Source organism: Passer domesticus, chromosome 15 (assembly GCF_036417665.1).
Source record: "Passer domesticus isolate bPasDom1 chromosome 15, bPasDom1.hap1, whole genome shotgun sequence".
NCBI lineage: Eukaryota > Metazoa > Chordata > Aves > Passeriformes > Passeridae > Passer > Passer domesticus.
This window is the reverse complement of record NC_087488.1, coordinates 9823286-9842471: the sequence shown is the minus strand read 5'-3', so window position 1 is coordinate 9842471 and position 19186 is coordinate 9823286. Positions and strand designations below refer to the sequence as shown.

The 19186-nt window shown below is 40.8% G+C and overlaps 2 protein-coding genes across 2 annotated transcripts; one reads left to right on the top strand and one right to left on the bottom strand.

Annotated features, from left to right (window-relative positions):
- Positions 1-173: 173 nt before the first annotated feature.
- METTL9 (methyltransferase 9, His-X-His N1(pi)-histidine) lies at positions 174-17822 on the bottom strand. Its single transcript, XM_064389835.1, has 5 exons — positions 17371-17822; positions 13735-13925; positions 11308-11517; positions 10686-10870; positions 174-893 (listed from the first exon to the last, which is right to left on the bottom strand). The coding sequence occupies exons 1-5, from the start codon at positions 17542-17544 to the stop codon at positions 688-690; spliced, it is 966 nt and encodes a 321-aa protein (XP_064245905.1). The 5' UTR covers positions 17545-17822; the 3' UTR covers positions 174-687.
- On the top strand, positions 1294-7937 carry IGSF6 (immunoglobulin superfamily member 6). The gene is made up of 6 exons (XM_064389836.1): positions 1294-1718; positions 3265-3612; positions 4520-4626; positions 5674-5727; positions 6308-6391; positions 7517-7937. The coding sequence occupies exons 1-6, from the start codon at positions 1652-1654 to the stop codon at positions 7553-7555; spliced, it is 699 nt and encodes a 232-aa protein (XP_064245906.1). The 5' UTR covers positions 1294-1651; the 3' UTR covers positions 7556-7937.
- Positions 17823-19186: the final 1364 nt, after the last annotated feature.

Here is a 19186-nt window from a genome sequence, read left to right as displayed (position 1 = left end):
CCAAAAGTGATACATTTTTGTGCACTGTTATCCCATTAAAGAATAATTAAATGCTGTTTAAATAAATACAAGGTTGTGTTGCTACTGAAAGCTTAATTCTCAACACAAAGAGCAGTTGCTGCAGACAAGCATGGCTATGGTTACAAAAATGAACACAAAAGTTAATGCAAAAGTCATCTCAAAAAAGTTTATTAGCATGATTAAAAACGTGAAGAATGACAGTAAGAGAGAAAGTAACTTAGCATGGAAGATTATCCATTTCAACAGTTTCATTCAACAAGGCTTGAACTGAATGGATAACTTTATTGCCAGATTTTGCTTGATTTCTTTCACAACAGTTCACACTGTATCATTTTCACCATTATAAAGACTATTGCTTTTGTTTGGATATGATCCCTGTTGCAGGTAAGTATAAAAAAATATCACCCATTGCTGCTGGATTGCAGAATGCAATGTTGGTTTAAGAGCTGGTAAAAAAGAAATACTCAGCTGAGGAGTCCATTTAAAAAACAACTTTTCCCCCCCACCTAATCACACTACAAAGAAATACATTATTATTTTGGCCTTTAAATTTCTTACATGGTATTTATTTAGCATAGCAATCCCAAAATTCCCTCCCTTTAAGTAACCATAAATCAAAATCCCCTTTCAGAGGCTGCTTCTTGGGTTAGATTGTGGAGCTTTACTTCACACTGGCTTGAGGACAAAGACAGCATCATCCAGCACGTAGTAGTCATTGTACATGTCACCTTCACAGAGGTAGGGCAGTCTGGTGAAAGCCTCAATGGCAAAACCAGCTTTACTGAAAACTTCTGGCAGGCTGTTCACCTGCTCTTCCCAAGTGTGCCCTTTGATTTCCAAAACTTCTGAGGGCTTTTCCCACTTGCCACCTACTGAGAAAACAGAACAGCTTTGTTTCAATTATAAAGAAAACTTTATTGTGTGCTGCATTTTCCTACAGAATGCATAATTACACTAATTATGTTCCATTCCACTACACACAGGAGGTTGCCACACCACTTACAGACCTGTTGCAAGACCAGTTTCAGTTTATCCCTGCTGTTCAAAAGCAGCTTCTTTAAGGTTATCTTTTGTTACATTTTTAACTAGAAGTGCCAGGAGTGGCTAAAAGGTAACTGCCATTAGTGAGGCTGGTGTCCAGCAGACAGGCACAGAGGTAATTACAGTCATTAGAGTCAGCAAGTTGAAAACTATGATTTGCTGTGAAGCTTTCACCAGCAAATCACCCATATCACAGTGGAGAGCTACTTTGTCCCTTCAGTGGCCACCTACCAGCTACTATCTGCTAAAGGCTGCTGAGGGTCATATAAAATTAAGAAGCTGATTAAGTAGCATGCTGGAAAATGTCTTTTTATTTGTTATATCAAATGAAATAATCTAAAGGGTTATAGGTAAAACTCTCAGGAATTCGAAATGTAAAGTTCTTCACTCATTTTCCAAGTGATGTCATCCACAACAAACAAAGGCTTTCTCGTTTGGTCTGTACCTTTAAACAGTTTGCTAAATGCAGTAGTAAACACCCTTCTAAACAGGAAGTTCTACATCTTGTGATTAAGACAGTTCTGCAAATCCAAACATTTCCTAAGTTCCTCTTCCTTCAAGAAGATTCATTTCCACAGAGATACAAGAAATGGCATCTTTCAACAAATTTGAAAATGTGCTAATGTTGGCGTTTGACTGGATCCTGTTTGGTGCTGGTAAGACTTTAAAAAAATTTCTTACATTTTCTCACTTAACAGCAGTTAAACAAAACTGAGAATTTTGTGGTTATGATTTGCAGCACAGCTACAAAAGAAAAGCAGTGAAAAGTTTTGCTGAAAATCAGGTTAATTTCTGCTATTGTCATATAACTTCCAAAGTACACAGCTGCTAGCAAATGCTTTTTTCTTCCAAAACTCTGAAAGGCTGCTGTAATCTGCAATTTCTCGGTCAAATCCTGCTGCACTTCCCTGCTTGGAACACTCCAGCAGCAGCCTGGATTCAGAGGAACTGTGTTTGTTTGGGGGGAGGGTTTGGGAAGTTCAGCAGGCAGCACCAATATGACCTGAGGCCATGGAGCCCTGCTCTGCAAGGACACCAGAGCCTGTGGGTAAGGGGGAAAAGAGAAGGGGAGCAGCTGCAGAAGCACAAGCTACTGCCCTTCACCACACAGGGTGCAAGTACACCCACAGCTTACAATCCTCACATTGCTGCAGTGCTGTGGAATGGCTCTGATACGGACCTGACACAGAATCAGTTTCACTTTATTCCTAAAGAAGTCACAGACACTGAATCTGATGGATTTAGTGAGAAAAATGGTGAAGGGACAATGCTAATTGTTCACCATGGACAGGTTTACAAATTGTGTCTCAGCAGTACACTAAGAGATGTCAGTTTATTTATCTTCTAGTTTGTTATTTTCTGGCAAGCAGAAAAGGATGCTATTTAGATATTACCTTTATTCTTGCTGCAATACCCTCAATGCCATAGTTTAAATAACCACACTATTTATTTTAATAAAATTAAATATATTAACACAGAATACACATGATATTAAACCATACATTTTTGTTCCTTAATTAGAATGCTCTTCTCTGATTAACCTTGTTTTCTCTGCACATTTTTAAATGTCAGGACTAACAAGCATTATTATTCTTAGAAACCCAGAGTCAATATATATGATGAAGTGGAAGAATATCTAGGAACTATTGTGAATTCTAATCAATGTTATGAAGTCGCTAAATTATAAATGTCTTGATTTATGACATTTCCACTGCCTGCCTTCAGCTTGTCTGGCTGACTCAGACCAGGAGCAGAGGAGGAGAGACAAAGCCCTGCAGAACTGCTCCACTGAGCAACTGCACTTACATCACACAACACCCAGCCCCACTGGCCAGTACCCCCACAAACATGCAGCACTAAACCTCAGGCTAGAAACAGCACCAAGTATTCTTCTGGTCTTCTCCAGTGCCAAAGGAAACATTCACATTGCTTTGGATCTATCAATCTTCCCTATTTTATCAAAAAATAGAAAGGCAAGCATATCACCCTGTAGGTAAGAGTTAAATGAGCACATGTGCAAGCTGTAGGAACTGTCTAAAAACGAAGTTTGCTGAAAACAACCTTAATAATTTCAAGTTTGAAACACAGTTTCTTCCTTTTCTCCCACCTTTCCTTGAATGAACCAAAAGTAGCTGTTTTTTCTTTTTACTGTACCAGACTTTTTAGCTGTCCCTCACACCACCAACTGTTCCTTCCCAACAGGTGTTGCAGGTCACTGCCGAGTCACTGTCACACAGCCCAGGTTTCAGCAAGCTGACCCCTCCAGGAACGTGTCCCTAACATGCTCCTTCTCTGCCTCTGGATGCTCCTTGTCCCCACCTGAAGTTCTGTGGTTTCGTTTTTTAACTAATACACATCAGGATTTGTGTACTCCTCGATGCACAGATCACCAGAAGTATAAAGTACATTCATCAGGAAATAACATCTTACTTCAGATAAAAGATCTGACTGTAAGTGACAGCGCTGTTTACATCTGTGGAATAGCATTTTCAGACTCAGATTCACCCCTTTCTAAACAAACAGGAGATGGAACAGTACTAACGGTAACAGGTCAGTTGATTATTCCTTCTTAATGAAGCATCTTAGAAGAAATAAATTATCTTGTCTAAATACTCTCTTGATTTATACTTTCAAGAATGACATTTAAGATGGAAATACCAACAAACCCATTAGGAGTAGTATGGATATATTAAGATGTTATTAGTAAAACCAGAGGGATTCCACAAATAAGCACCTCAACCTCATTTGCTAATTAGGCTGTTCTGTCATGTGATGAAGATAACTCTAGAATTCTACAAAAGAAAGAAGTTTTGCACTTATGCTGTCTAACCACACTCTACATCCTCTTACAGAAAGACTTTTGTGGCTGTCAGAAAGAAGTATCTACTCGAAAATGGGAAGTAGAGAAACCAACATTTAGTAGAAGTTGCCAAGAGAGTGCAGGGCCTCAGACCTGGGGATTCACTGCCAGCCTGAGAAAAATGCTCCAAACTTTTGTATCACTTGTCTCTAGTTAAGAAAGTGATGAACCTTGAGTAACTACATTTCAGTTTTACATGCCTAAAACAGAAAAAGTAAAAAAACAAAACAGAAACACTCAGCTAGATTATTACTTTCTTTATATTTCTTCCTTCCTCTAATTCCATTTCTGAACAGAAGTCTATGAGCTTTATTCAGATATACCTTTACAGGAGCAGAACACTGGATACCATTCTCTCTCTATCCCTAAAGGAAAGGCTTGTAATCAAAACTAACAGGTCTCCGTTGTCCTCACAAACATATGAGTGAACAAAAGGAAATTGATCTCAGTAAGGAATTTAGACTGAAAATTACCCAGAAAAATATTGATTGTATATTGTTCTTTAATTCCTCAGAGAAAGGGAGTTGGAATGCAGAGTCTTAAAAAAATTAAGTGAATCAGAACTGCTCTTTATTCTAACACTCCTTTTTAATAAAGGATCAGGGAAGCAGCTCAGCAATGGAAAACTCATCTCCATGATCATTGCCTCGTCCTTACTGTTCCTGTACAGCTCTGCTGTGCTCATTTCCTTTGTGGTCTACAAGGTAGGCTCTGAGTGATTTTCTGGTTTTCTTCATTTTGTAAATCAATGCAGTTTTAACGTCTCCATAAGGGGAATAAAAACACATTTCTAGCTTTCATAACTATTATATTTAGGTTTTAAAGAGAAGGTTGGTTGAGGTTCATGTGCTGCACACATACATCTGTGAACTCCTGAATGGCAGATACCTGGACTCTCAACAGCAACCACATTTTCTTTTTTCAGTAAAGTGTCTAAAATAAAAGGTATTCTGAAGTTAAAATTACCCTAAGAGTATAAATTTCCAGTAAAAGTAAAATTATTTAAATTCACATCAAAGTATTTATGAGCTGCAGTACTGCAGACTGCCCTTGCTTGTCTACTGACTCTCTTAATACATGTACAGAACAGAGACCTTGGTAAAATTTAAAAATATCAGAGACTTGGAAGAACTTTTATGCTTACAGAAACAAACCCATTAAAATGCACATGGTTAAAAGCTATGTAATTACTGTTGTTGGTTTTTTTTTTTTTAATCTAGAACAAAATTTGTGTTTAGATAAAAACAAACAGAGCTACAACAGGAATCTTTACATGATAATGAGACTTTGACAGGAGAATCAGAACTTCACAGTCCTTACTGGTATGATCTGGTAAAATGACTCTTTCCTGTAGTGACTGCTGTCTGAGCATAAAGACAAGACTGGCTTTTTCATTTTTGTTTTTCTTTAGAAGTGAAGGTACAGAGTGAAGAGTAGAGTGGGAAAAATTAAACGAGCCTTCTTCAGGGGAAAAAGTAGACCTGTGATGCCATTGGTTTATTTTTGAGAATTAAGTAGTGTTTCAAGCAGGTCCCACTGTGCTCAAAGCAAAAACACTTGCAGCATCTACTACCAGAAGCTGAAAAAGGCTTCATGCATGTGAAAACCTCTGATTTTTCCAATGGTATAAGCTGATCTAGTGAAACACTTAACTCCAAACTGACACTGCAAAAGGGCAACAATTTTAACTACTCTGCTAACTTCTCATCTTATATTTTAATTGCTTTTTCATTTATTTTCTCTCCCTCCAGTTAAAACCAAAGCTGCTAAAGAAAAGTGGAAAAGACCAAACAACAGAGAACTGTGTATGTTACCATGCTATTTGCTTTGTCTGTGATCCAGAGCTTCTTCTTGTCTTTCTGAAGCATATTGGGCATCAAATTTGTGATTAACTGATGATTCCATTTAAGAGACATTCTGAGCTTCTAAGGCTTCACTTTAGATTTGTACAAAATTAGTTATCAATTTATATTGAACTAATTTTAACAAATCAGGTAATTTATTTTTAACAGATTGGATGCATGGTAAAGATAATCTCTGTAAAGGCCATCTCTAACACATTGTTTCCTTTAGGTTTTAAATAAATTTTGTTCAAATAGATTTTGCTATTAATCAACAACAACCTCCACCACTACATATCCTTGTATAAAAATCAGAAGCCATGCATTTAAAGAGCCATTAAAGAAGGTGTATATGTTAAGTAATGAAATAACAATGTAATTAAAAAACCTTCTACTTGCCAAACTGCATGTTTTTTAAAATGCTACTTGGTAACACTCCCAAACACATCTCCAGGTAAAAAACCTAAATTAGAACAGTTAGAAAAAGATGTTTCCTCTAACTCAAAACGTTGCACTGAACCAAACTATTTTAAATTATTTGCAGAAAATAAATAGTGGCCGGAAAGTTTTTCAAGCAATTGCTCAAGAACTTCAGAAACAGAGATTTGCTCAACACTGCCAACAGCCTGTGAGTATCCACCCACCAATACCTAAATTTCTGGGGAAAAACAGACACCAAAAGGTTTTAATGTATCTATTCCCTTTAAAGTTGATAGAGATGTAAAAAAAGTATTCTGAATGACAAGGACATTATAAAGCATTCTAAATGGCCATATGCATACAATTACATATATATATATATTTATACATAGTTATACATGTGTGTGTATACACACACACACCCCCTTTTAAATGTATGCTTGTACATTTAAAATTAGAACTGCCATAAATTTGTATTTTGCCAAGCAGAGGTCTGGTTCTGTACTGTTTGGTAAAATGCCTGGAGCTATTAAGAGGTTTTGTTTGAAAAGTACTGCTTTTTCAGCTCCTCTTGCTCCATAACCCAGAGTAGGGGACAGAAACATAACAAAACTATTATAAAAGCTCTGTAATATATTTAAAGGTATTTTCCTTCCTGCAGCACACAGACTAAGTATTCAACATCACTGTTGAATACTTAGCCACACAACTTATTTTATCATTCTAAGTTTATGTCATTAAGTCTTATATTACAATAATTTTACATGGGCCATGTAAATTATTTTTTTAAAAAACCCAATAAACAAAACCAAGCCACACAACTTTAGAAATCACACGTATTTGCAAGCAAAGAAAAATCTCTTCAAAATCTTGCTTTGAAAATCTTGCTTCTCTTAAGAAACAGTGTTAATTCTTTCCTATTCTGAGCACAGAGATCATTCAGAGATGCAAGGAGGAACCAAACGACACATAGACCAAAGTCAAGCACTTCTATATACATTTCACTTCATTTATTTCCATACAGCTCCAATAATTTTCCTCTGTAATTACCCCTTTAAAGCCTTCCAGTCCCTGCTGACATGAGCAGGTCCTTGGTTTGACCATCAGGTACAAAAATATGGGCCATGTTTTACTGCCCCTGTGTTCTCTGGAGATTAGGAAAAGCCAACAGGATAAGAAACATGTTCTGAAGACTGTAGATACCACATGGACTGGACAACAGGGGAGAAAGGATTTTACTGAAACACTAAAAGGATGGAGTTTGCCTCAAAAAAGAAATTTTGCCTTTATTAAAAAAAAAGTCACCTCAATAACACAACACTTCTGTCCCTAGGATGATTTGGAAGATGACACTGTTTATCAGAACAGATGAGCACGTGCAGCACTTCAGATTTGTTCAACTCTGCACGCAAAGGAGCAAGTGAGGAAGTCAAGCTTCTTCACAGACTTCCTTTGCTTTAAAGGAAGAGGAGAAAACCTTGCAGGGCAGTGTTCTTCGGGAGTATTTTCTAAACAGATCACCACAACCAAGTGCATTATACCTTACATCTGTGCATCTGTGTTACATATTCCATTTTCCATTTCCAAGAACCCAGGGAAAAGACTTCATCTTCGTAAGATAACTGCTGATGTTTCATAAAAGTTTCCTTTTTTAGTTTAGATTTAATTCTGTCTTTTTTTTCTCTTTACATAAATTTTTATGTAACCCTGTTACACAAAACAGGATGTGAAAAATGTTTGACAATTGACAGCAACAGAAAATAAACTTGTTTCATGGGTGAAATTCTGGATTTGCTCATGTTAATGGAGTAGTTATTGATGTAACATCTATGGACCAACAGTAAATGAGCCTTAGAACAGTTTAAACAGAGCAAAACCTGTGTATTAGACAGGCAAGCAGAAAAAACCTGACAATATAAACACACACACTATCCTGGAAAAGCTCATTTGGGATGGGAGCATCTTCCAAACCTATGTAGGAAAGTAGTTGTCATTGTGAAAACATTGCTCCTCCAATACTAAAATCTAGTAGGCTAGGCTGACAACTCCCATCTCCCAGTCCCACCATCCCAAGTCAGAAATACCTGGAGCACCACGTTTTGCTTTACAAACCTGTTCAACTTGGATACAAGCACAAAAAAGAACTACATTATCCAGTATACTTTTTTTAAAGAACTGTTTTCACCGGTTACTAGCTAGACAATCTGCAAAATCAGCACTTTTACAAGATACCTGTTGGTATCAGGCATTTTCCCTTCTAAAGAACAGCTGCATCTTTTATCATAATTTAAATAAAGCAAGGCTTTGTTTAACAAATCAAGGGGCATTTCTCACTTCTGCGAGATGAGAACTGACAACTGAGACAAGAGTCCATCTTACACACTGTGTTTCCAGCTCAGTTAACAGTATTTCAGGAGGACAGAACACACACCTTTGCCTTCTCATCCCATCAATCCATTACAAGGATATGAACACATTCAACAAGGAAACTTCACACTCCCAGCCTCCCAGTGTTCACTACTTCTGAAGTATGGCATGGCATTTTTATTTTAGAGAAACTTACACCAGTCCAGTCATGTATTATCCAATAATGACTTTTTCTGTCTGTATTAGGAAATACAAAGAATTCTTTTACGACTCTGTGAGACACTATTAAAAATGAAGTTGTGGTAATACTTGTTCTTAGTGACTGGTCTAATACCTGATGATTCATCAGGCTCTCCTGCCAAATTTAGACACCTGCACTAACTGCATTCCTGGTTGTTCAGCACGTTGAAATAAAACTGAAAAGCCCCAGAGAGAATCTATGACTGAGCTCCTCTGGACTCTAGGTGTCACTGTCATTCCACAAACAGTGAGCACAGATCTGTATTTTAATTTTTTCTCCACCTTGCTTTGTTCTCTTAGAGCAGGTTTTATGTTATTCACATAGACAGTTTCTACCATTACCATCCCATTATACTGCATGTAATAACCTAAATATCTCACTTTGATTAAAATAATTTATCCACTTCAATCTATGGATCTATCACTGCATCAAACACCTTACCTGTCCCAATGCTTTTCCATTTGTTCTCCCTCTACAAAATTAAAAAGTTTCTCTACAGGGGTCCAAGCTGGTTTTAATGAGCTGCTACAAGAAGTTACTTGAGCTGAGGAATGTTCTCCTCTTTGAATGTTCCAAGTATAATTTTGTTATATATGAAACATATGTATAGATCTATTTTTAAAATGCATCATGTAGAACAGCTGAATGAAAATACTGAAATTCTAAAATGGCTTTTGCATCATGAAGACAGTCTGGCAGCTAATTGTCTGTTTCTTTAGCCCACAGTTAAATTGATCTTTATTGGGAAAGCTGTAACTTTTGTGTGTGCTAACCTGCACTGTTAACAGTTTAGATAGGTCTGTATCCATAATTGTGGCAAATAGGGGAAAAGGATTTCTACAAGGTGAAGCCATATTGTTCCACATTATAGGAACAGTAAGTTGTAACCAAATATGCTTGAAATACTTTACAGATGCCTAAGTCAAACACCAAATCTATCACACACTACTTTTCAAAACACTTACAAAATTACAAGCTCAAATACTGTATTATAAGTAATTCTTCACCTGATGGCATTACTTCTTATACTTATTTTTTTCCTTTTCCCATCAAAATAACACTAGCATGCAACAAGAGAAAACCAGATTCAGTTTGATGCATTTGTGATTACCAGATTATGATTAGTTCTGTATTTTTCTGGGCATCCATGCCTTTCTACAGACAAGTCTTAACACTCAAGGAGAACCAGATCAATGACTGATGAACATCAGCCTCCTGGAGTTCAAACCACCTTCAGGGTGCTTCTACCTGAATCCACAATCACAGGCATGTAAAAAGGTTTCTAGTCTCTTTAGAAGATTAGTCATAAGGACAGATTAATCTAAAAACCTCTCATATATTTCTTTTAAATCCAAGCAGGGTAAATAATTGAGTTTTGGCACTGAATTTTACTTCTTTATTCCTGTTACTAGTACAATGTAAATTCATACAATATTAATAGTGGGGTTCATATTTTACTTTGAGACCTCATGTTGGAAAGTGAGTTATCTTTCTATGGATTTTTAGGTGGGATTCATCTGGAACACTTGAAACAGCTTGACTTGAATGGCTCAATTCAGCATTGGACAGTTGTGGTGGTTTTGCTCCACTGGTCACTAGAGACAGCTGGGGTAAAAGGTCCTCATCAGGGACCAGCTTTTCCAAGTTGCTCCAACACAGCTGAAATGTGGTAACTTGCAAAACAGGATCTGTGACTTCAATATTTGAGCTTTTTGTTGGTGTCAACAAAACAGCTTACATCATGTGCCCTATTTACCTATGATTTCATACTTCTACTAGTTATGAGTAAAAAATCAAATACAAACATGTCTTTTATGAAACATTTAAGCCAGGGATACTGGATCATACAAATATTTTCTTTACCTGCCTAAACAGCTGTTAACTGTGCACTTACCATTTTCCACATAGGGGTGAAATGGCAGAACCAGTGCTAGGATGACTCTGCCTCTGGTTGGCTCCAGTACACTTCTAATATCTTTTAATACAGTCAGTGGTTGATCACAGCGATCCAGCAAATTCAAGCAGCTGATAACATCATACTGAAATCCTGTGTTTTGCCATTCATTTACACCAAGCACCCTGTGAAAGGAAAGAGAAAGAGATACAATCTGTTAAATAAAACCAAGCTGATTTCAGACAGAACTACTGAAGAGAAGAATTCCCTGTGGATGTGTTGATAGTGCAGGTAAGGTCAACCATTTAGAGAAGAGACAGACATGATCCCTTCTGGTCTTTTGGAAAAGGAAACTAAATCAATGATCAGCATGGCTGCATGTCCAGCCCTATGAACCTTTATACAGTCTGATAAACATCAGGTAAAAAAGGAGACAAAAACCAACGCTGCTAAGAGGGATCATCACATGTGCTTGTTTTTCTGCTTTTGTACAGGCTACCCTTTTCCATAACAATCAAACAATAAAGGAATTGACTGAAAATCCTGAACATTCATTAAATCACAAATATATTACTTGCTGTAGAGTCTGATATAAAGCATGTAGGAATTACTCAGTCGATACCTGTATTTCTTCTTCTGAAGCTGCCATATCATTGTTTCAGACAATTCAGTGGCATAGATTTCTTCAAAGTGAGGACTCATAACTTTAGTGACTTCTCCATCTCCAGCCCCTAAATCAAGAAGTCTGTGGGATTTCCATTCAGGATTTATTTTAAGCAGTCTTTGAAATTGTTCTGGGGAAAACACAAACATGGAGCCCCTTCCCAGCAGCCTAAAATGTAAAAACAAGAAATGACCAATTTAGCACAAACTTTAATAGGACAGGCAGTGCAGAAATTCAGAATGTGCTCTGGCAGGAACCAGTCATACATAATAGTAGACAAGGTCACTGCTCAGATAAATTTTAAATCCAGTTCAACTTGCCTTGCACTTGTAAGAGATCAAACACAGAGCCACATGCAGTAACCGTGGTTAAGACTCCAGAAGGAATTTGATTAGGTAAGGAAGAGCTCATGGGGTGCAGCTCAAGAAAATGATTGCATTAAAAAAAAAGAAGGGGAAGAGAAAGAGTAGGAAAGATAAAGACTGAACCTTATTTGTCACATCTGCAGATTTGAATCTCTGCTACCTACCTTAAAAAAAAACCAAAACAACAGGATGAAATAACAGAGGAAATAAAATGGCTGCAGACACAGAAGTATGCACAATGAACGAGGAATAGGATGTGGAATGAGGAGGGAAGACAGAAAACAGATTTTAAAAAGCATGGGGGCAACGCTGCTGGAGGGGCAAAAGAGGTTTTTTAAATTCTATGTTACAATGGCTTTTGCTGCTATCTGCAGATCCTGCATTCAACATGAAAAGCTGTGGAACAGAAAATAGACAACTCATTAAGGAATTGGGTAGAGGTGACAGTTGGATTCCTTATGGATCAAGTCAATGCCATACCCGCCCATGACTGTTTGAAGACTACACAGTGACACGTTTCAGCTGTCATAGCAGAATTCAGTGATGAAACTGTTAGAAGAACAGGCAGAGGAAGAAGAACTGGTCACTAATAGACTGCAGGTAGATAAATACTATTCGTTAAACTCCTGTTGGATAGCAGGTTAAACTTAAAGACAATGAACAGGGAAAAAAAGCAAACAAGAAAAAAGGTAAACAGAGACAAAAAGACTCAAAGAATAAAAAATGTGAAAAGGAGCTGGCCTAGGAAAGACTGACTACTAAAGCCCAAAGAAACAAAAAGGACAGAGTATACAAAGTCATAGAGAAGAAACTAAGCAGGATATCAAATGTATAAAAATAAACAGACTACATCCAATTTAAGTAGAGCCCCCTTGCAGCACACATGTGTCAGTCCACACTGTATAATTGGCTCATAGCTATTATTCCTAACAGCATTATGAGGTGTTATTCAAAGCCCTGAAGAGCCTTTGAAAAAAAATGGAAGAGAAAGGAAGAAGAGACCAAAGGAACCTTTATATAAAGCTACACGTAACTAAGAACACCACAGGGAAGCTCATAAAGTCATCTGAGTAGAAAATAAGGAAAAAGACTATTTTTCTAGCCCCAGTAGACAGCTCCTATTTTGTATCAGACTGTGCAGAAGTATGCAGCAGGTGCAGAGGTGGGGACACTGGAGAAATTGGCTAAATGTAACAAAATGCATTTTTCATAAGGTCAAAGCTGGTAAGCTGTTAAATGTGTCTGAATGGGGTAAGGTGAGCAAAAAAGAGCCCTGCCTTGTTTGAAAAAAAAAACACTAAAGCACCCTTGAACAGCCAAACTCCTCTGCAACTGATGCAATAAGAATTGAAGAATGCTGTTTTATCAATTTATGTTTTCCTGCTTTGCTGATGGTTCATGAGTTAAACATGCTCCTTCAGAAGTGATCTGTTCCAGTGCAGCTTACACAAAAATTGAGGTGAAATTGTTTTAGAGAATAGGAGCAAGGACAATAGTCCACATTTGTGTTACCAGGCACAGCACTTGGGCAGCTGGGCAGTGCTTAGAAATGTGCCATGATTTGCTGTGGACAGGCAAACACTCTCCTGTAGGAAGAGTTTTAGGTACAACACAGAACAGTCTGGATACAGCCCCCAGGACAGTCACAACAGTAAATGATAAAAATGTGGCAGTAGGGAAAGGGCAAAGTGAGAGGGGGGAAGAAAGCTGAGGGAAGAGACACAAAGAACACTCTCTTAGAAGAAAATTAACACAAGTAATTGTTATAAAATGCAATTAGAATCCTCTGACTGCCTTGTATTAATTGCAATTACCTCGTCTGTTCCCCCATACTGGAAATGGTGTTCACCAGTTAAGAGGGCTGGGAATGATGAACACAGGAGGACATTTCACATCTGACAGAGCAGCAAAGGGAAATTACACATTTTGAAAAGCTGGCAGATCAAGGGGTAGGGCTGAACACTTGAAAACTCTAAATCCAAACTGTATTTAGCTTACCCAAGATCAACTTTTCACTTACCCATTGATAGATGTTCTAGACATAAAAAGGCTAAAAATAGAGGACACAAAAGAGTGATAGAGCTGGATAAACAGCCAGCCTGACTTCTCAATGCTGTTGTTTAAGAAGATCTGTGTTCCTTGATCAAGGTAACTCTGGACAAAAATAGGCTGGAGGGATTCAGACAACTGTTCAGTGTTGCAGACATACCACTAGAGAAAGAGATAAAGAATCATTTTAAAAGTTCAGCAATGTAAACCCAGAAGTGGTCAAAATTAATACCTACAAAACTATTACCAATTTCCATAAATACAAAAATTTAGCTTTTCCTACAGTCTTTCCAACAAACTTAGAATTGTAACAAAGTGAGGACTGATTACTTGCTAAGAAATAGTGGTTTTAGTTTTTGCCTTAATTATTACCCCATACTTGGAAGATATCTAAGGTAAATTCCCTAGAGAGTCAACATAGGTGCTCTATGCAAAAGTTATATTAAAAAAAAATTAAATTTCTTTCTAATGAAGAACACCACTATTATTTCTCTCTTGCCTACACTTACATGGAGTTAGTGCCAATCCTCCTCATAAAATGCCATTGTGTCTATTTTCTACCATTAAGAATTATTCTCTACAGTCAACACCCTCTCATCTCCCCCTTAAATCTTGCAATAATATTCCTTAATCTGGCTGCATGTGTTCATTGTGCAGACAGAGAGCTTTAAGCATCCTAAAGTGACATGTAGAGTTTTAGCAGAATCTTGCAAAAAATGCACATGGAAGGACAGAAACTGTCAGCTGGGGTAACTCCCCAAAGATTTAACACACGTGTGCTCAGAGCCTGATCCCATCACATTTGTCTGCCTTGTTGGGAGAGGAACATTCACTCAAGGTTTACACAGCATCAGCACAGTGGAACTGGAATGGGACAGGATTCTGACTGCAGTGTGTGCAGCTTCCCAGCAAGCAGAGGGGAGCACACAGTGCTCCAGGGCCCCTGTGCCAGGTCCATGAGCAGGGGCTCCATCAAACACTGGCCCAAAGCAGAGAGGGAAGACCCCAAGACCCCTCAGCTGAGCAGCAAACGTGTGCTGAGGTTTCAAGGGTGCACTGCTGGCACAATCAGGCTCTCGACTGTACTTGCAAACACACTGGTGGGTAGAACAAGTGAGTGATCCTTTCCTCTGAAACACAGATTCTGAGCCTGGCACAGGGATCCCCAAAACTGCTGATTCACCAGTTTAGGTCTCTTCTCACTGCAGCTCAGCACTTGTGCAATAAATCAGCATAGGCCAGTCATTCCCAAAAGGAATCCTTAGTGGCTCCTGACAAACCATTCAAGCAGCAGCTTGTGTACTCTGTCCATTCATTCAGGAGCCAATTCCAAGAGTGTGGCAGAAGCAAATGATCCCAAGGAGCTGAGGAGCAGGTTGGGATGTGTCGGGTTCACTCACAAGGAGTGGCTCAGATGATTTGCCTTTTGCAATGTGCTGCCAGTTTCAATCCAGAAGAAAACCTTTTCAAAGCCTTGGGAAAGAGAGGCTTTGTTCCATAAGCAGCATGACTACACCTGAGCTCACACACCTTGGGGCTCTGCACTGAACTCTCACCTGCAGTTCCACTGAAAAACAAGTCCTACAATTCTTGTCTTTAAGACTTCTAAATATTGACATAACTGCCAGAACGATGACAGTGACAACGTAAGCTTGTTTCCCAAAATTAGGTGTTGTTCACAGATCTCCAATTTCTTCTTCTCAATATGGTTTAGTGGGTATGGTGGTATTTGGTGAAAGAACTTTATGATCTTGGAGCTCTTTTTCAACCTTAATGATTCAATGATTCTATGATCTCTCATGGTTAATCTTGCCAATTAGGTTATTGACAACGACCTGTATAACACTGGTGAATAACAGAAGTTCTAACACATTATAACAGAGAAAAAAACCAACCCCCCAAAACCCCAATCTAAATTTCAAATTTAAAAAAAATGGTGAAAACCAGCCTAATTCCAGAATTACTTCCTCAGAACAGAAACTGCTTTTGTTTTCTTCCACATACAAAATATGAAAGGCCACTAGTTATGTGACAGTGTGTTAATCTCTTATATATTTTCAGATTATTGTGCTCAGACCTTTGTTACAACCAAAATTACAAACATTGCAACTCTTGCCTAATATTAGTAAAAGGATGAAAACACTTATTTTAGATGATTTACATAAAACTAGCTAAGTCAGTAAAACTGCAGAGTCAAAGCACCAGCAGACTGAACATGCAACCCTTGCTTAACCCACAAACTCAGTAACCATAAATCTTACTGAATATACTAAATAATCAATACCTACATTTAGAATCTAGATCAAATAAAATAGAGATGAGGATTATCTACTGCAGACCATCTACCTGTGAATGACACAGGCGCCTCCACAACACATTTCCCTGACTTGTCTTTCTACTACAGCTTCAACAACACAAAAGACTTTCAGATTTTCTTTGTTCACCAGAAGGAAGTTCTTCCTGTAAACCTGAATTCTGCTTCTCTTTGTACTTATGTCCTGAATGATACCAACAGCAGACCACAAGCATTAAATTCCAGGGATACATCCACCCAGCAAGATTCTGGATGCCCACCCAGAGCACTAAGAAGGCTGCAGAAATGGATCAGCAGGAAGAATTATGGTCTTCCTTTGTACAGCAGTCCTCAAGTGCTTATACTACATCTTCTTCGTTAGCTCGCTTCTGCATATTTAACCTAGATTAAGCTGCCAGCTTCCCTCTGCGCTAAGACTTTTTATTAGCCCTTCTAACTCCTGTCAGATTTTCAGCAGCATTTCGCCAAAACACAGCGCGGCTCTGAGCACGCTCCAAATGAAATCCATCACATCACCATGGCAGTGCAAGGCACGGCCCCGAACTTCTGCACAAGGTACCGGCCCCGCGGCCACGCTGCCCGAACACAGCACCAACCTCTCCTCGCCTTCGTACCACACTGCCACGGCCCCTTCCCCGTCTGCCACCTCCTACTGCTCCGAGGCCTCTGGGGGACTCTCAGCTCCCCACTTTTTTGTTGTTGTTGTTGTTGTTTCCCTCTAGACGCACCGGCACTAATTACAAACATCTCTGCGATTACAAACCCACCACCTGCAAACTTCCCTGGAGCTCTCACAGGGCTCACCGGACAAACGGGGGGAGCGCATTGAAAAAAGAGGGGTGCCCGTCCAGAACTCGGGGTGCCCGTCCAGAACACGGGGTGCCCGTCCAGAACACGGGGTGCCCGTCCACAGCCCGGGGTGCCCGTCCAGATCCCGGGGTGCCCCTCTCCGGGGAGCAGCCCCGGCCCGGCCCGCTCCGGGACGGGCGCTCTCCCCCGCCGGTACCGCCGGGCTCTCCGCGACCCCCCGAGCCCGCAGCCCCGCGGCGCGTTCCGCGGGGAGGGCGCACGGCAACTTTCTCACGGCCGGGCAGAGCGGTTCGCTCTCTTTGTCTCGCTGCCCGGCCCGCTGCCCCCTCAGCCGGGCTCCCGCTCCTCCCGCCGCTCCTCCCGCCGCTCGCCCCGGCGGAGCTCCCCGGGCCGGGGGTCCCTGTGCCGCCCCCGCCGCCCAGCCCGGCGCGATGAGGGGAGGGAAGGGAGGGGCGGGCAGCGCGGCCGCCGCCGGGGCTGTACCTGGTGGTTCTCCCTGGCGCCCGGGGCTGGCTGGCGGTGGCTGCCCATCATATTCACGTAGAGGGACCTGGATAAAGGGCTCCGCAGGTACCGGGCCGGGCCAGCCCACATCGTCCTCCTCAGCGCCCACAGCAGCAGGGTGTAGCAGCCCAGCCAGCACAGCCACAGTCTCATGGGGAAGGGGCGCGATCAGCCCCGCGCGCCGCCGCCGCCCCCCCGCTCCATGGCAGCGGCGGCTCCGCTCGGGGCCCGCGCACAAGCTCCGGGCGGAACGCGCCGCCGCGGCAGCGGGGCTCGCCCGGACGCCTTCGCTGCGACACGCCGGGGCCTGGCGCGCACACCCGCTCCCTCCCTCTCCCTTGCCAATGGCCGGGCGGGGCCGCGCTGCGTTCGAACCGGAGCGGGGCCGGGCAGGGCGGGCTGGCGGCGGCTCGGCCGGGCCCCTCGGCCGGGCTCCTCCTTCGGCCCCGCCCCGGGCCGGCGGGCGGGCGGAGGCCGCCTCGGCGGCGCTGGCGCACGTGCTCGGCGCCGCCCTGCCAGCCGCGCGTGCGCAGAGCGGCGCGGGCCGAGCCCTCAGAGCGCTCCGGTGGCTGTGGCAGCCCCCGGTGTCACGGGCAGGGTGGCACTGCCACACAGACCCCTCTGCGCTCCTGCCTTTTACCGGAACCTCCTCTGATCAAGCACCGACCACATCCAGCCTTGCTTGTCCTGGGAAATCAGCAACACCAGAGCACCAGCAGAATATCGCCAGAGGATTTTTGTGTGCAGTTCATTGTCACTGATGTTTAACCCCCTTGAGGAAAGTTTTTGACTTGAGAGCTTTAGACAGTTTTCCACTGAAGACTGTTAGGGGTTTTTTTTGTGTTTTTTTTTTGTTTTGTTTGTTTTGTGGGGGCTTTTTGGTTTTTGGGGGTTTTTTTTGTGTGGTTTTTTTAAAATTTTTTTATTTTTTAATTTTTGTTTTTATTTTTGTTTTTGTTTTTTTCTTCTCTCTCCAATAGCTAGATGGGCTAGAATGTCTTTTTGGTCTATTTTTATTTGGTTTGGGATTAAAAATCTCCTTTCCATGCCTGTTCTTATTTGTGAAGGCAGACTAGTTTATTTTTTCCCTCCAGGAATAAAACAACTTTGTAATCAAAGTCCAAAATGACAAAAGATAAATTTGCTGCTTTTTAAGCAGACGTCTGCTCACAATATTATAAAGCAATAAATATAATTACATCAGGTTAGTTACATGTTGTTCACAGGGAAACATAGCTTGGTTTTATCATATTAAAAAATACAGATAATTGATTGCATACCAAATAAATCAATAAATTTGCTAGCTTTTGTCTTTGCATCATTATCATACAACCTGGGTGTGTTTTACTGGAATTTTTTAAAATTCCTACCCAGTGTTAGATTTGTCATTAACATTCTGATGGAGCAGTTGTATACTCAGCACATTTTTCTCTTGACAAGCCATAAAGAACTCACTATTCATGCATATTTAGGAAATAATTTTGATGTACAGTCATTTGCATATAAGCTGGTGGAGTTGTAAGCAGCTGCTGGACCTGAGCAAACCCTTGGTGGGGCAAGCACGCTTTGTCATTGAATTCGTGTGCTGGGAAAGGATTCCCAGGGATAATGGAGTCACTTTTTCTACTTCCTGCTCCTCTATTTGGAGAGCGTTTTTTCCTTTGTCTTGATGGGAAATTTCTGTAATCAATTGAATCCCTGGAGTAGAAAAGGTCCCAGACCCACCCAGAGGGTTGAACCCAGGTGTTGTTGCTGTGCTGGCTTCTGCAGCAGCCTCGGTGGCAGGGCTGGCTGT

Excerpts from the sequence above, each read along its gene's own strand:
- IGSF6 (XM_064389836.1), top strand. The coding sequence starts at position 1,652 with ATGGCATCTTTCAACAAATTTGAAAATGTGCTAATGTTGGCGTTTGAC. Across the intron at positions 3,613-4,519 it reads AACAGTACTAACGGTAACAG|GATCAGGGAAGCAGCTCAGC; the intron begins GTCAGTTGATTA and ends TTTTTAATAAAG. Across the intron at positions 4,627-5,673 it reads TTTCCTTTGTGGTCTACAAG|TTAAAACCAAAGCTGCTAAA; the intron begins GTAGGCTCTGAG and ends CTCTCCCTCCAG.
- METTL9 (XM_064389835.1), bottom strand. The coding sequence starts at position 17,544 with ATGAGACTGTGGCTGTGCTGGCTGGGCTGCTACACCCTGCTGCTGTGG. Across the intron at positions 13,926-17,370 it reads GCGCCAGGGAGAACCACCAG|TGGTATGTCTGCAACACTGA; the intron begins GTACAGCCCCGG and ends CTCTTTCTCTAG. Across the intron at positions 894-10,685 it reads TCACCCCTATGTGGAAAATG|TAGGTGGCAAGTGGGAAAAG; the intron begins GTAAGTGCACAG and ends CTGTTTTCTCAG.